The sequence below is a fragment of the Pygoscelis adeliae genome, unplaced genomic scaffold (genome assembly GCF_000699105.1).
Source record: "Pygoscelis adeliae isolate BGI_AS28 unplaced genomic scaffold, ASM69910v1 Scaffold619, whole genome shotgun sequence".
Classification (NCBI taxonomy): Eukaryota; Metazoa; Chordata; class Aves; order Sphenisciformes; family Spheniscidae; genus Pygoscelis; species Pygoscelis adeliae.
The window spans coordinates 718,649-733,803 of NW_008825521.1; the positions used below are offsets into that span (position 1 = coordinate 718,649).

Here is a 15,155-nt window from a genome sequence, read left to right on the forward strand (position 1 = left end):
TGGCTGGCTGGCCTTGTGCTGCAGCTCCCTGCATGGAGCACCAGAACAGCAGATGATTTGTGCAGCAAAAGGGAAAGTGGGACCTGCCCAGAGCCACCCTGTGTGCCAGCCGGCCACAGTAAGCACTGTGAGTGTCTGTCCTCTCTTCTCCTGGGTGGTTTACAGTGGCCCTCGGCAGGTGCCTGCGCTGTGGCTGTGGCAGGTGGGGGGTGGCTGCCCGGGCCAGCATGCTGCCGTGCAGCTGGCTGTGTGCGGTGGGTGCTGCCGTGGTCCTGCGTGGCTGGAAGGTGCCAGGGCTGCAGCCGGTGCTTTTGTCTGCTCGTGGCGTGGGGCAAGGGAAGGGTGAGAGTGGGATGGGCTGTGGTGGCATGGCTCTGCAGGCTCACGTGCTGCTGGTACCGGGGGTAAGAGCAGGACGGGCCGTGGTGGCATGGCTCCGCAGGCTCACGTGCTGCCGGTACCGGGGCTAAGAGCAGGACGGGCTGTGGTGGCACGGCTCCGTGGGCTTATGTGCTGCCTGTGCTGCTTTGCTGCAGCTGCTCCTGGCTGATGCAGAGCACTGGCTGGGGAGGTGAGGTGAGGATTCAGACAGATGGACTCCCCAAACCCTCCCCTGCCATGGGGCCATCGGGTGCGGTTGCTCAGAGAACAGGTCCCTGCCTTTCTTCACATTTAAAAGCTATTTTTGCACCTGGTTTTGCCTCACCAGTGTGGCCAGCCCCGGACCTCTTCCCGCTGCCTCCCAAAGGCACCAGGGCATGGCTGCACTGGGGACAGGCAGCTGCGTTGGGGACAGGCGGCTCTGTCCCCAGCCCGGTGCTGGTGCAATTTTACCACTAGGTTTTAATTCATGTGAGGTGGAGTGAGATGCTACAGGATAAGGAATATCTGTAAATACTTGGGAAATTCCTCAAACCCTTCAAGCCCAGGCTGTTGCTGGGATGCTGAGGCTGTGACAACAGCAAAAAAAGCCTAGTTGATAAATGTCAAAAGAAATACAGTAATCAGCTGAAAGCAATTTACTGAGCCATGTAACCGCCCTGGGCTCGCCATTTTCCTTTATTCATTTATCATGGTAAGCGCTTTGGCCAAAATACACAAAGCAGAGAAATTGTTGACATGTGGGGCCCTAGCAGAGCAAATCCTTCATCCTCCTCCCCCTCCCCACTGCACACAAACTAACTTTTTGGGAGTTGTTTATTTAAGGACTGCAGAGCACTCAGTGCTCTTTGAACCCAAAAGCTTTGGCAGTGGGACTGTGGGGCTGGCCACCACCTTCCCTCCTCTTGCCATCGCCCAAGGCTGCGGGGAGGCCATTTGCTGCTGTCGGGAAGTACCTGCTGGTAGTGAGGTGAGCTGCACGATGTGCTCAGGACCCCGTTCTGCTTCTACCTCCTCCACCCCCTAAAATGTGGTACTGGTGGCTTGCGTGGGCATGCCGTAACTGGTCGGGGAGGGCAGATGCTGGTTTTGGAAAGTTCCTGTGTTGGCTCTTGGTCTTCTCGGTCCTGGCTAAAACAGCCAGACTGACAGCACTGGTTTCGGTTCTCTAGCCACAAAGCCTAGGGAATCGCAAAGCCCGCCTCCCCTGCCCACCCTGCACCAGTTGGTGTTGAGCTCCCTCGTGCCTTCCCGGTGGCCAGGCTGCAGGTAACTCTGCTGGCCACGGCAACGGGCAAACACTTCTTTTGAGATGTGTGAACTCAAGGGGACACACCAGCCAGGAACTGGCTGTCCCAAGGCTGCTCCTCCACGTCTTATTTTGACTTTATTTTAAGCGAACATAAATGCCGAGGTTCACAGCAGGGCAGCGCAGGTTTCTTTTGCGCATGGTCCTTGCTTCTGCCAGGCTGTGAGATGCTGGGATGCAAACAGGCTGGGGCGCAAGGCGAGCGGGGCAGCCTTTCCTCCTGTGCCTCAGCGCCTGTGTGGGAGCCCTTCCAGCAGCCTCCGGTCCTCCTTCCTGCTATTTTATTTTTAATCTTAGTTCACCCAATTCTGTTGCCACCTGGATGAAGAAGAGCGAGGAGAGCTCCCCCTCCCTCCAGTACAATCCAAGGTGGGGAGTCGGAGCAGACATAGCACTGAGCTGCTCTGGAGGTCTGGCAGAGCTGCCCCTGCCCATCGCCCGAGGCTGCTGACGCCGGGCAGGGATGGCCACAGGGGTGTATGGCAGTCCGTTCTTGCTCGAGGGGGGAGTGTGTCCATAGGGATGGTGCTTATCCAAGCAGCTCCTTGGTCTTCGCTGCCAGCAGCTTGTCCATCTCCGCTGCAGTGCTGTCTGCCATTTGCTGGATCTGCGGCAACATAGCACAAGTCTGAGTCGCACGCTAGGTGATGCCAGAGTTTAAAGGTAAAGGAATGACTGGATCACCTCCTGAAACAAAGCTTAAAGTCCTAATAAAACCCAAAATAGTGCTGGGGCAACACTGGCTCTTCCTGGGGGCTCCCACCAGCCCCCAGTGATTCTGTGCCAGTGTTGCATCTGTACAGTGAGAACAGGGACCGGTCAGAGGCTCTGAAAAGAGATGCACAACACAAACTCTTGGCTGAGCCTCGTAAGTGTCTTGGCCGGGCCCTTATTTAACAGAGCTACTTCAGGGGAAGGCAGAGTTAGAGACCTGCTGGTGTCGGCACCAGAGAAGAGAGGGCTTATCTCATTACCTCCTGCAACATTTCCACTACTAGAACAAACAAGGTAATAGCAGGAGCGCAGCCTTAGTACACGCTAAGAATTCACACATCAAGTAACAGATCTGTTTATTTCTTGTAAAAAAGAAATAAATGGCTATTGTTAAAGCCCTGCCCAGGGATCAGGTCTCCTGGTAACAAGGGATGGATATAGCAAGCATGTAAACAGGACCAAAATGCGTGCACTTATTTGTGTGAGTGCACATAAAGGTTGGAGCACATCTTTTGTTGGTTGGAAGTAGAGGTGGGAGGGCGGGGGGGGGGGGGGGGGGGGCGTGTTTACGCTAGTTTTACAAGACTGATTATGATGTACTCGCTTCCAAGGTATATGACGATGACCTTTCCTCATGCTGAAAAATTTGGGTACAAGCGAAAAATCAGACTTGAGACGCTACCTCTACAAATGCAGAAAAACATCTGTCTGCTCTGGGAGAACTGCTTCCCAACAGGATTCAGTTACAATAGCATGGCCATTTTTCCTGCTTGCACAAATGCTCTGTATATCAATGTTTATTTTTGTGAGCACACAGAGAACTGTCCCGAAGCATTTGCAATGTATCTAACTTTAGCTGTTAATAAACAAACAGCTAAAAAGTAATGGCCTGCCTTCAGAGGCATCAATTCAGCAAAACACTTAGGCTTGTGCCTGAGTTTATGCCCAAGTAATTGACTTTAGTGACATCTGCTCTTAGGGAATTAGGCATGTGCTTAAGTATTTTCCTGAATTGGAGCCAAAAACTCCTAACAGAGATAATCTTGCTAGCCTTTTCATTAATAACAAACTGGAGCAATCCTCATTAACACCAGCTGTTTTGCAGTGGCCAGGCACTGTAAATGGTGGCAAAGCTATGGATGTGGGTCGTTTTGCTCCCCAAGTTCAGCTGGCTTGTGCAACAATCCCTGTTAGGACAAAAGCTTTCAGGGAACATTATTTTTTTTCCCCCCTGTGTCAGCTTACAATGGTTCATATCATAAATTTGGCTTTGAGATTGAAGCCCCAAATCTCACAAAGAGAAAGCAAATACAACAGCCATTACTGACTCCAAAAATTCAGGCCAGGACCACCCATTCCCCGGTCGGGTTCTCAGTGCTGGAGATTTGTCAGCAAGGGCTGGGACATTAAGCTGTGAAACATTATGACATGGCAGAAGGAGAAAAAAAAAAAAACTACTTTTCTAGCTGCCAGACAGATGGTATCTTCAGACACTTTGTTCTTGAACTTCTTTACCTGGTTAATGCTTTTGCTTCGCACCTTTCTCAGGGCCTCTTTGGACTTGTTGGTGGACTGCTTGGCAAGCTTGGCCAGGCTCTCCCTGTGCTCTCTTGTTACCCTAGCAGCGAGGGGAAAGAAAAAACATCAAAAGGAAAAAGTGTCACGTGTAGCACAGCCAGTTTTATTTTCTGCGATGGACTTTGGGTAAATGCAGCGATCCCCTCCGCTGCGGTATCTCTCCGATTGGCCTAGACAGAGCTGCCACGCAGCACTGAGCCAGGCTGTGCAGAGACACCCAAAAGCCACCTGTGTTAAGATAGAGCTTGCTCTGCATGGAGGCCCTATGTCGCAGGGGCACAGGGACTTACAGCTCAGGGCGTGTTTTTATCCTGCTTTGGTCCACCTGAGTGAATCAGCCACCTCTGCGCAGCATCGCCAGGGCAGCACACCCCAGTGAAGCAAGTCTTGAGCCTAGAACGGCAAGTTCCCGTCACAGCCCTAAACTGAGGGACTTGGACAGAATCTTACTTTTATAGTTGTCACTGCAGTGCCTGAAAGTCATGATGAAATGTTCAGACTTTCCTTTTTTCTGCTACCAAAGCATCTGTGGGAAAGAGGGAAAAATCCAGCTCCCGACCTGAGAGATGGAGCTGAAAAGCATAATCCTGCAAAGCCGGGAGGAAACCTCCGTCCCTTCCCGAAACTCGGTACTGTCTCCCTGCCACTGAAGAGCCTGAATTATACATCTGGAAGCTACAGAGCTTATGTTTCGCTCAGCCTTATTCCAGCTTATCACAACCAGGCTTTTCCACCAAAATGATGTTGAACGCCCAGTTTGACAAGAGGATGATGCTAGACATGGCTAGCCACGGCTAACTCGGCCCAGGAGAACTTCAGCTCCACCTTCCCCCTGACGTGGGACCAGTTACTGCTGTGGTGCCGCAAGAAAATCCTCAACCTTCCATCCCAAACTAAAAACTGCAGGTGATGAGGGAGTCGGGCCATCTGAACAAGGCACGGAAATGGCTGATGTGTCACCTCAGCTCTGGTAATGCTCCAGCACCTACAGCTGATCACTGTCAACATCAACTGCTAGTGCTTAACTACAATATTTTAATTATTTTCATGGCTATTGAAGTTTCCAGACTGCCTTGAGAATTAAAAACCCCTGTGCACTCACTGAGACTCGCTAGCAAGAGAGCACTCGTCTGCTCGCAGAAGATATTGCAAAATAAACATTTCACAGGAGTATTTAGAAATTGGCTGCAACAGCCTGGGTCACTAAAACACCGAGGCCAAGACTCTTCCTGCAGAGAGCTCAGGAAATATGGGGTGAGGGCTCCCAGGGCAGCGCCAGCTCTGCCCCTGCGTGGGTGTGTGTTACGGGGAAGCTATCGGGACACGATCGGACCCTCGGCCCTTCCCGAGCTTGTGCTCAGCCCAGCAAGTTGCATGTGTGCCGATACCTTCCCTCGGCAGCCAGGTTGCTCGCAGCAGATGTCTGCAGAGGCACTGGCCTCTCGCCAGTTATCTTTATTTCATGGTGCAAGAGGGAATAGGCTTCCCAGAACCGATTAGTAATTACAGGAATTTGGGATCACTAGAAAAGCTGACAGACCTAAAGAGCAGCGACCCAGCCCCGGCATCCAGGGTGCCCCCTCGCATGCACGCTGCCTTCACCCGGGGGCACCCTGCAGGCAGTGGCTCAGCCCCCCCCAGCCCGTCCTGCTCCCTGCAGAGGGACAGCCAGAGGGAGATGGCCAGTGAATTTCACATGTGGCGAGAGGCTTCTGGTCAGCGCAGGCTTGAGCCTGGACCGAATGCCTAATTAGAAGTGAGTGGGGTTACTTGTGGTTTCCTTTGCATCCCAACATCGATGCCTTTAGGGCTTCTCGTGTTCGATCTCCCCAGCCAGAGGTCCCGCGGCACATGCGAAACCAGCAAAGCCAGCTCACAAACAGAGGTCCGGGTGAGGTCAGATTCTCAGGCAGCTTTTTGTGGGGGCGGGGAGTCAATCCCGGCTGCTAAACTTGGAGGACAGAGCTGGAAATCTCTCCCGTCTCCTGCTGGGTGGCGAGGCAAGTCGGTCTGCAGCAGGGCTGCCTCAGCTGTGGGAGACCGAGCTTGCCGTCAGCTATTCGCCTCCCCGCTCCCGCTCAGCTTTTGCGAATTGTGCTGAGGGTATCACTCGCCTGCTTGGGGCTGCCGAGCCTTTAAGGAAATGTTTTTGTTTATGCAGCGCTGCCAGATTTCCTATGCTTCTTGGCACAGGGTCACAGCTTTCATGCCTCCTTGTCTGTCTTTATTAACACCAATTTCTTTTTATCACTGTGCAGTGCCGTGGAGTTTCTCAGCGGGTTTTATGTTCCAGCCCGACTGCGTGTAAATTCTCAGCAATGCTACCAACAATGCCAGAAACGGACGCTTTTTCAAGCAGATGCTGTTTCTGGTTAAGGAATCCATCAACACGAGCCAGGCCCATGGTTTCTAAGGACAGTTGTTTAATCCTGCCCCCAGATCTGGGACTTTTAAGCTGTTCTTAGATATCATTTCTTTTCTGTCTAGTAACGATTGCCCCTACCCTCTCTTTAAAGCCAAAAAAAGTGTGAAGTGAACCTGGGGAAGGGGTGCCAGAAGTGGGGAACAAGGAAAAGGTCCCCGCCTGTCGCCCCTTCCCCTCTGCCCTGGGGGAACACCGCCCTCCCCTGCAGCTCAAGGAGCAACCGGCTCAAATCCTGCCGTTCCCCCGGGGACGGTCTGCCCTGCCAGGATCAGGACAGAGCCTGGTGACTGACGTGCCGGGGCGTTCAGAAACGCACACCGCCCCACGGGTGACATCTCCTCTTTTTCTGCTTCTACCAGCAACCAGTGGCTTAAGCGCTGCAACCCTTGGCTGCTCCTCTCCCCGCATGCGGCAGGAGCGGACCCACAGCGAGCACGACGCAGGCCGCGTCTCGTCTCTAACGCAAGACGTTTATGCGGGTAAGAGTAATTTCTGCATCTCAAATGCGAGGAATTTCCTGTGAACGAGAGGGATCAGTTAAAGTAGGCTTAACTAGATACTCCGCATGCATAATTGCAGATAAACACAGGGTGCAACATATATCGCTCAACAAAAAGCATGCAGGAGACTTCTGATGACGAGCGATCCAGAGCAACGCAGCTCAGAAACAGCTTTGGGGTTTTTTTCAAATGAATTTTTTTGAGTCCTTTCTCCCCATAGTAGGTATCTTTGCATATTTCTTAAAGGGCAAAGGAAAAAAAGCTCACAATGAGTCATTAAACTTTCAAATGAGTCATCTGGCTTTCAGTAAAGCATGTGTAAAAATATTACTAATTTACAAACAATATTCAGTGTAACACAATGGGTCCAAAAAAGATGAATCTAAAAAGGAGGCAATACCATAAAAGACACAAGGTCAGGTCAAATTCGGCCAAGAGATCAACCAATACAAATGTTCCCATGGCTGGTTTTCTTTCTTTTTTTTTTTTTTTCTTTTTAAACCTTCAGAGAATACTTTTTATACAAATAAATATTGCCTATGCAGTGCTAGCAACACAAACAGGCGAATGCCTTAGGGAGCAGAGGGGATCCTAGCAGGAAGCAGAAGTAAACACGAAAGGAACGAGTGTACTTTTTCTGTTAAAACTGCAATGCAAAACCTAAACTAATAGAATAAATATGGAAAAGTAAACTCCATTTTAAAATGCTCAGTTGAAACACTCTCGAGCACTGAAGCATGGCTGGAGCTGCATAAGGCAAAATATGACGCATCTGTGTCCAGCTGATAGGTCAGACTAAAAAGTGTTTTTAATAACAGGCAAGGACAATTCAGGTTTGATTTTGCTTTTACTGTGCCTCCCCTCATGAAAGAACCAATTTCTGCAGAAACAATATTGTCTCCTCATTTCTGATTTGTTTGCTCATTTTGCACACCTGCCATAATTTTAGATTTCACTGCATCTGTCTGTCATACATTCTTTCGTAAACATCTTGAGAGTTGGGAAAATGAAAAACTTAGAAAATTTAAAAAAGTAATTCAGGGATATAATATTAGAGGCCTCCAGCAGAATTTGATTAATTCCACTCCCCTTTGCATTAGAAGGTTTTAAAAGGTTGAAACTGTCTGCTTCTCTTTTCGATAAGTGGATGAAACTCTGAAAGACCCAGTTGTGTTACTAAAGAGCGGGTGAGAAAACGGGACTGGGGGTGCCTGCGAGGGCAGACCTGCAGGGCACGTCTCCCAAGCCGAAAATTTCTTTAACTCGGGACTCCCTGGGCTGCCAACCAGCCAGGGAGAAAGGGGCCAGGAGCAGCAACCCTTACACACCAGAGGAACGAGGGAGCACACTAGGCAGATCTTCCCTGGGGAGAGAAGACTCGTTTTTGCTCTGCAGCACCGCAAAAGATAGTGACAGACCGTACACATTTGTTTAAAAAACAGTATTTTTTTTTTTTTTTTAAAGATTGGGATTTGCAGTTTTGGAGTTTCCTCCCCTGCAATTCATATTCAAGGATGACCCAAGTGCCCATTAACAATCAAACCACTGTGCAGCAACCCAGGAGCCTCAGCAATTATGAAGATAATGGTGCCCTCCTCCTCCTCCTCCTCCTCCTCCTCTCCTGAGGAATGGGGGAAGGGTAGGGAGCACGAGGAAAAGAAAATCAGCAAATAGAATGATAATGTCATTCCCTCTCACCGACAGCAACGGAAAGCTGCAATTAGACTTCTCTGATCAAAATGCTAGATAAAATTCCATAGAATTTTTAAAGTAGATCTAAAGCACGAGAAATACTTGGTTCATCTTTACTGAGAAGTCACCTGCTTGTAAAGCGCAGCGCACGTGCAAGGTGTTTGTGTGCACAGGCAGTGGACGGAGCCGTCTTTACCCTTTGAGGGAGTTGTTCACAGCACCCCAGCGCCATGTAACTCCGGGGCGTGAGATCATGTACATCCACATCTGCCCGGGGTATTTAGACGGCTCCATCGCTGCAGGGCCCGAGCACCTGCAGGAACTCATGAACTTTCCTTGCCCGACCCAAACCTGGGCAGAGCAGCGCTACTGCCCCTGTTACAGGCTGTCTCTACGCTAGCGAGTTGCGCAGCACAGTATGAGCGGAGCTGCTGGGAGGTCTCGCTCCACGCGGGGTCCAGCCTGGTCCCAGCGACCGAACACGCGTGCGCAGGCAGCGTGGGAGCACTCGGTGCGCTCCCAGAGGGTACCTCTCTATTCGGTTTCATCTGAAAGGAATCCCGTTCACAGGCAGAGACCCTAGCGTGCTGCAGCCCAAAGCACACTAAGCAGGGATCAGCAGGATCGCTTCAAAAGCGCTCTCCTGATCCAAACTGAAGCACTGATGCAGTGGCACCTCCTGCCTTGTCCGAGGGCTGGGAGACACCTGTGATGGGTGAGGGAAGCGACGCTCAGTCCTCGGCCAGGTGTAGCCTGCTTTTCTGTCAGCCCTATACCAACGTTTCCACGCAGCCGTCAGTTACACAATGTGTATTACATGAGAAGAGGGAGTGGATTTTTTTAGTCAAAGCTATCCATTTCCTCCCTCTCTCTTTCATCACTTTCCTTTAGTGTTCTCTGCAGCAAGGTGCTATTCACCCCTAATACTACTGTTTCGCTACTGCGTTACTGCTGCTCTACGCTGGTGTAACTCAAGGAATTTACAGCAGGGCTGCAAAGAATCAGCCCCTGAATTAAGGCAATACAGCTTCAAAAGCCTTTAGCTGTCTCTTGCAAAGTGCTGCAGCCAGCTAGGACCAACTTTCCTCTGCAGGGGGAAGATAAAGAACAGTAAGACCAACCACCAGATGCCAAAATGTGGTGACTTAGAGCTCAGACACTTGGAGGAGCTTCTACCAGATGCCTTTAGGGGCTCAGATTTTTTTCTGAACCTGAAATACAGCTATTTGGAAAGCAGCTGCATCACGACATTACAGCAATCATGCATGCTTACCCTCTGAAGGGCACCCACTGCAACCTATTGCGTTATCTTGCATGACGATGAACTCAGGCAGCCATCAATACTCACTTCGGAATTGGCACCCGAATTATTGTCCCATCCACTTCTGGGTTCAGGTTCATGCCGCTCTCCCTTATAGCCTTCGTAGCTGCAGCTGTGCTCTGTAAAACAGATCAAAAGGTAAAGGGAATTAGGAAATAATCATTCCCATATGCCAGAACTCTGTCAATAGTTGGCAATCCATCTCCACGGAACATGGAAACATTTACTTCTGTTACCAGTAAGATCAGGAAGTTACATTGGTGCAGAGAGCTTTGATCAAACCGAATGGGAAACTACGGCCGTGCTCGGTACCGGGGTAGGGGGGCACGAAGCGGGGGGAGAAGGGAAGGGAAGCAACAACAAAAGAAAACTGTTTTGCTTCTTTGAAACTATTTGAATGGTTTGAGGCAATGCAGAGTGAAACCGCAATAAATTCCCAAGGCATAGCCTGACTGTGGCGAAGGAGATGAAAGATTCTGAGCATTTAAAAATTCCAGTTGAATGTTTCCCACTAGAAATCACACAGTGCCAATTTAGAAACGTTAACTAACTTAACCACTTCAGCACTACAACCTAACCACATTACATCAGGGCAGTAGCAGTTGGTTGAGAAATAGCGCCTGTGCCCAGCTCTATGTTTATTTTACAGCTTATTACTTAGGATTAACTTCGCAAAACTCCACCACCGCTGGCTGACACTCTGCTCTGCTTAAAAGGTGGGATGCGCAGGTTTGCCTGGTAACTGAAAAGTGATTAACGGCTTCCTTCCCCATCCCAGGGCACTGGGGTACCTTTACAGAGTGTCAGGCTTTACAGTTAAATCAGAGTTTTGCCAGGCGCTCCGGCTCTGCCAGGTTGCTTCGTTCTTGACGACTGACATTGACAATAACAAGACCCAGCAAGTCTGTATTCTTGTGGCACTCGCGTGGCATTTCCTACAAGGCGCGTTGCTATTTCTGATACTAAAAAAATAGCTCCAGGCTGCTGCAGTAGACTGTATTTATGAAGTTCAGCTTTTGTCAACTGAGGCACAAACTAAAGCTCTGCATATTTGTTTAGGTCTCCGACGCGTGACATCACTGAATGAAATGAATGCTCTGCTAGTGTTTTGTAAGACATAACTGTTGTCCTCTAGAACACGGCAAGGGCAGAGAAAATGTAACCAAGATGATCTCAGCATGTTAGGAATGTAAACGTGTTATTCTATGGACAGTGCTTGCTCTGTAGGAAGGAAATGCTCAGTAAAAGCTGTGTTGTTTAACATACATATTGGGGGAGATAGAGCAAGGGGAAAATATTGCCATATTGCCCCCATCCTCTTACAGCCCATGAAATAAATAGCTGTCCTTAAAAACCAGTCTGGTTTGGTTTTATAACTCTTGGGCAAACAGAATTTGGCCCTGCAAGTCCTTTTCTATGATTATTTTCTTTCCCAGACTCTTCAGGCATTGTTATTTGCTTTGCAATGCCATGAAGTACTGATTATATGCTGTAAATAATGACATCAAGTAAACATGTCTGTCTTAAAGAGTTCAATCTATCCATGGAACAGTTATGGTATAAAACAACTCCATTGAGAGAAATAGTTCTAGCTCTAGTTCAAATGAAAAATGGTCCTTTGGCTTAGAAAGCAAATGTAGGCAATGCTACATAGTGTGATATTTAATTTCTCACATACCCATTTCTCAGCCTGAGCTCCTGCTTGGACACGGGCTAAGTCATGGAGTGACTTCGCCGGCACTCCGAGGGACCTCGGTGCACTCGCTGAGGAGGGGCCTTCATTCTTCAAAGCCATTATACATGCTGGATATACTTTAAGAAACACTTAGGCATCAAGTGCTTTACACTGACCTCCTCTGAGACTTTGCTGACTTAATTAACTGGGGAAAGCCTTTGCAAAATAAATAGAGATAAGATTTGGCAAACCTCCAGACCTGGAGCGGGAAGAACAGCTAACCTCACGCTCGTTACTGCTCCTATCTGCGTGGCTGCCCGGCTCTATCTGTGTGAGCCCGCTGCAGGGGACCACTAGTGTTTGATCCTGAGGTGGGATTCAGATTTGCTGCCTCATTTAGGGGTAAGTCTAACTAAGGCTCCTGCAGAAAATTAAGGGAACTCGGCTCTCCCAGAGGAGAGGTCAAAGCACCTAATTCGGGTTCTGACCTGCAGGCGCTGCCAAGGGAGGAGCCCGCTAACCTCAGCAGTGCCTGAGTCAGGCCCTGTGACAGCACTTCGCACGGGCCCCGCTTAGTCCTGCCACGGAGGCTTTTCAGAAGCTCGCAGGCTAAATCGGCAGCTTCTTCCATGAGCTCTCAGGGGGTGTCCCCAGCCCTGGTAGTAAGTAAGCAAGTTTGAGGAGTTTGATGGTGTCCCCAGCACAAATACAGACTATTCCAATGAGACATCTGGTTCTATGCATGGCCACGTCTTCGTAAGGAACTGAAATGACATAAATGCAATGGGGCAGATGCAGCATTGCTTCCACGTGTGTAATTCAGGTGAACCAAAGGAACGCGTGTGTGCGCTCAAGACTACTGGGTGCCGTAAAAGCATGGGAAATGGGGAGACCTGGCAGGGCAGTTAATCCAGGCATCCGGTCTGCGACATGCTCAGCGCCGTTTTTCAACCAAGCTCTTGCAGATCCAACTGACGGGAAACCAGTCCCCAGAGCAAACCCCTCATACTGTGGCATTTATTGGATACGACCCTGAGAGCAATCGCAGCCTGACGGGCAGCCTGTAACTCTCGTCTGGCCCTGTGCCGCTGCACGCGAGATGCTCTGGGCGCCAGGCAGGGCTGGAGAGTCGCTCGCCCCATGCGGTGTGCAGTCGGCAGCAAAATACCGCTTCTGTTTTGTGTCAGCCACGAAGCAACATGCAGCCCCGCCAGAGCTCTCACCCCTGCCAGGTTTGACTGATATTGTCTAAATGTCCCTTTGCTCAGCATCAACCTGTTTGTTCCCGTGGTAGTTATCTCCCCTCGCGATGCCTTCAGTAATGTGTCCTTACCTCTGGAAAATTGGTCATGTTCACTATAAGAAGCTGTGGTGACTTCTGTGAGATCTGCCCCAGCTGGTTCAGCGGAAACTTCCCGTCTTTTGTCACCACGATTATGTGATCAAGGACCCCTCAAAAGAACCAAACACAGGGGAGTTTCAGTATGATACAGCAGTTGACAGCGATGCTGAAGAAAAGCGCGTACGCAGTGTCCCAGTTCCCTTCTGGTATGCAAAATGTAGATGTTACAAAAGAAAAAAAACCATGTCTATTCAGACTTCAGGTGCTGTTTGTGTTCATGCATCCCCTGTGGTATTTGCAAGCTAAATATTTCAGTGCTACTCTAGAGCACAAAAACATGAAAACAAAACTCTCGTTTGTTTTTGTTACTCAAATAGATAAACTAAGCAAGATTGTTAAGAATTAAAAGGAAATAATTATTTTTTAATTCTTAGAACTTAAAGAAAATCAAAATGTTGTTATAAAAATCAAGACAACTATTGTCTTTAACTTAGCAGTGTTCTCTTAAGCCCCCTTTTTTTTTTTCCAAGTCCCAAGAGGAGGTGTTGTACACTGCCTAATTTAAAGTATTCAGTTTCTCCCTGAGCTACTCTTAATCTGCTCTCTAGTTTCTGCTGCAAAATGTTAACAGGCCAAAAGGCACATGGGACAAGAGGTACTTTATCAGTGCAATTAAAAAAAATACCTATGGTTAAAATAAATAGTTAAGAGACTGAGCTACACTTTCCAACTCCACTAAAGACTGAAGTGGCCTTGCCAGAGCTGGGGTGGTGAATGATTCAAATTTGGTCATTGTTTAATGTTAAATTTTATCCCTGAAACTTGATACTACTTACAAATACGTATGTTCAGAGAGTTATAGTAACTGTAGCTTAGTCAAATATATTCACATTTCTTCCTAAAACACAAAATTCACTAAGCGAACAAGGCTTGTAAAGGTCACTAACCACAAAGACGCACAGCAAAAAAAGTTTGTGTATGCCAGACACCAGCCTGATGGCAATTTCCAAAAGGCTAATTTAATGGCAATTGGATTTTTCCTGCCCTACTGCACCATTAGCTGACAACCTGCTTCTTCATCACATCTGCAAACAGTTCAGTTAGACACTTTTGACATCTCCCACTTACAAAAGCTATTTCCAGGAAGCTATTAACAAAAATGGATTCTTCCTGGTCAAGCTCAGGGTGGAGAAAGCCTTTAGTTGGGGACGTCAAGGTTGTAGTAATTGCGTGCCCAGTGAATAACTCAACAAAAATAAAATCAATTTTGAAAAAATCAAGAGTTCTCTGTTACTGGGACTGGTATCCTTATTTACAGGCAACAGAGCATCATACAAGAACGTTACCAACCTGGTGAGGTTCTAACACTGAGATTTCTGCTGAAATCTTCTTTCAGAGCTTCCACCACCGCCTGCATGTCTTCATTGGTTTCCTCCAAGTTGATAATATCCTCAACTAGGGCAGCACTGATATTCACTCTGGCTTGAGTCTGCCCTTTACCTTTAGCTGCAGATTACACGTAAAATTAATTTGTTTCTGACAACAGTTAGTTGTTGCATTAGAAAGCAGAAAGAAGACATTAAAACCACTGTTAGATTCAGAATTGAGTCTAAGATAAACCGAAGTAACTGTATTTTTTAATGAGTAAATAGCCCAGCACTTGAGCACATAAGCCAAAATGTATTTGCAGGTCACGCTGTGTGCGCCGGCTCCAGCCTGGACTGTGACGATTGCTACCTACTGCCCCAGCGCAGCAGCAGCTCCACGCGGTACCTCTCCCGCGGGAAGGGCTCAGGTTTCCTGTGCACTGCAACACCGTCAGGCACACCAGCTCCTCCAGAGCTGTGCTCTGCCAAAGCTAGATCAATACCGGCATGCGAGATAAAAGGGATAAGAAGAGAAATTCTGGCAACATACTGAAGGGTTGCACACACTAGGAAAAAGGCTGCCGCAGTTACCTTTTTTGGTAGCTAGCTGTCTGGTCAGCAGCACCTGATGGGCACACTGCCTGCAGCCATCCAGGGGCAGGGCTGGGCAGCCTGCAGGAGCCTGCGGCAGCCCCCGTATCATTGCCAGCGAAGAACGATAAAGCAGGGAAGGCAGATGACGGAAGCACCTTATTGCCATAGCCATCGTTTACAGCTCTTCTCTAACTCACACGGAAAAGAGAAAAGGCAGGTGGTCCACTCGGCGTGCTAAAAAGAAACAGATTCAGGTC

General features: G+C 48.8%; 1 protein-coding gene across 1 annotated transcript; it reads right to left on the bottom strand.

Annotated features, from left to right (window-relative positions):
* Positions 1-1,030: 1,030 nt before the first annotated feature.
* Positions 1,031-15,124, bottom strand: MRRF (mitochondrial ribosome recycling factor). Its single transcript, XM_009331615.1, has 6 exons — positions 14,896-15,124; positions 14,288-14,443; positions 12,929-13,047; positions 9,948-10,039; positions 3,863-4,022; positions 1,031-2,297 (listed from the first exon to the last, which is right to left on the bottom strand). The coding sequence occupies exons 1-6, from the start codon at positions 15,068-15,070 to the stop codon at positions 2,220-2,222; spliced, it is 780 nt and encodes a 259-aa protein (XP_009329890.1). The 5' UTR covers positions 15,071-15,124; the 3' UTR covers positions 1,031-2,219.
* Between the last annotated feature and the right edge of the window lie 31 nt (positions 15,125-15,155).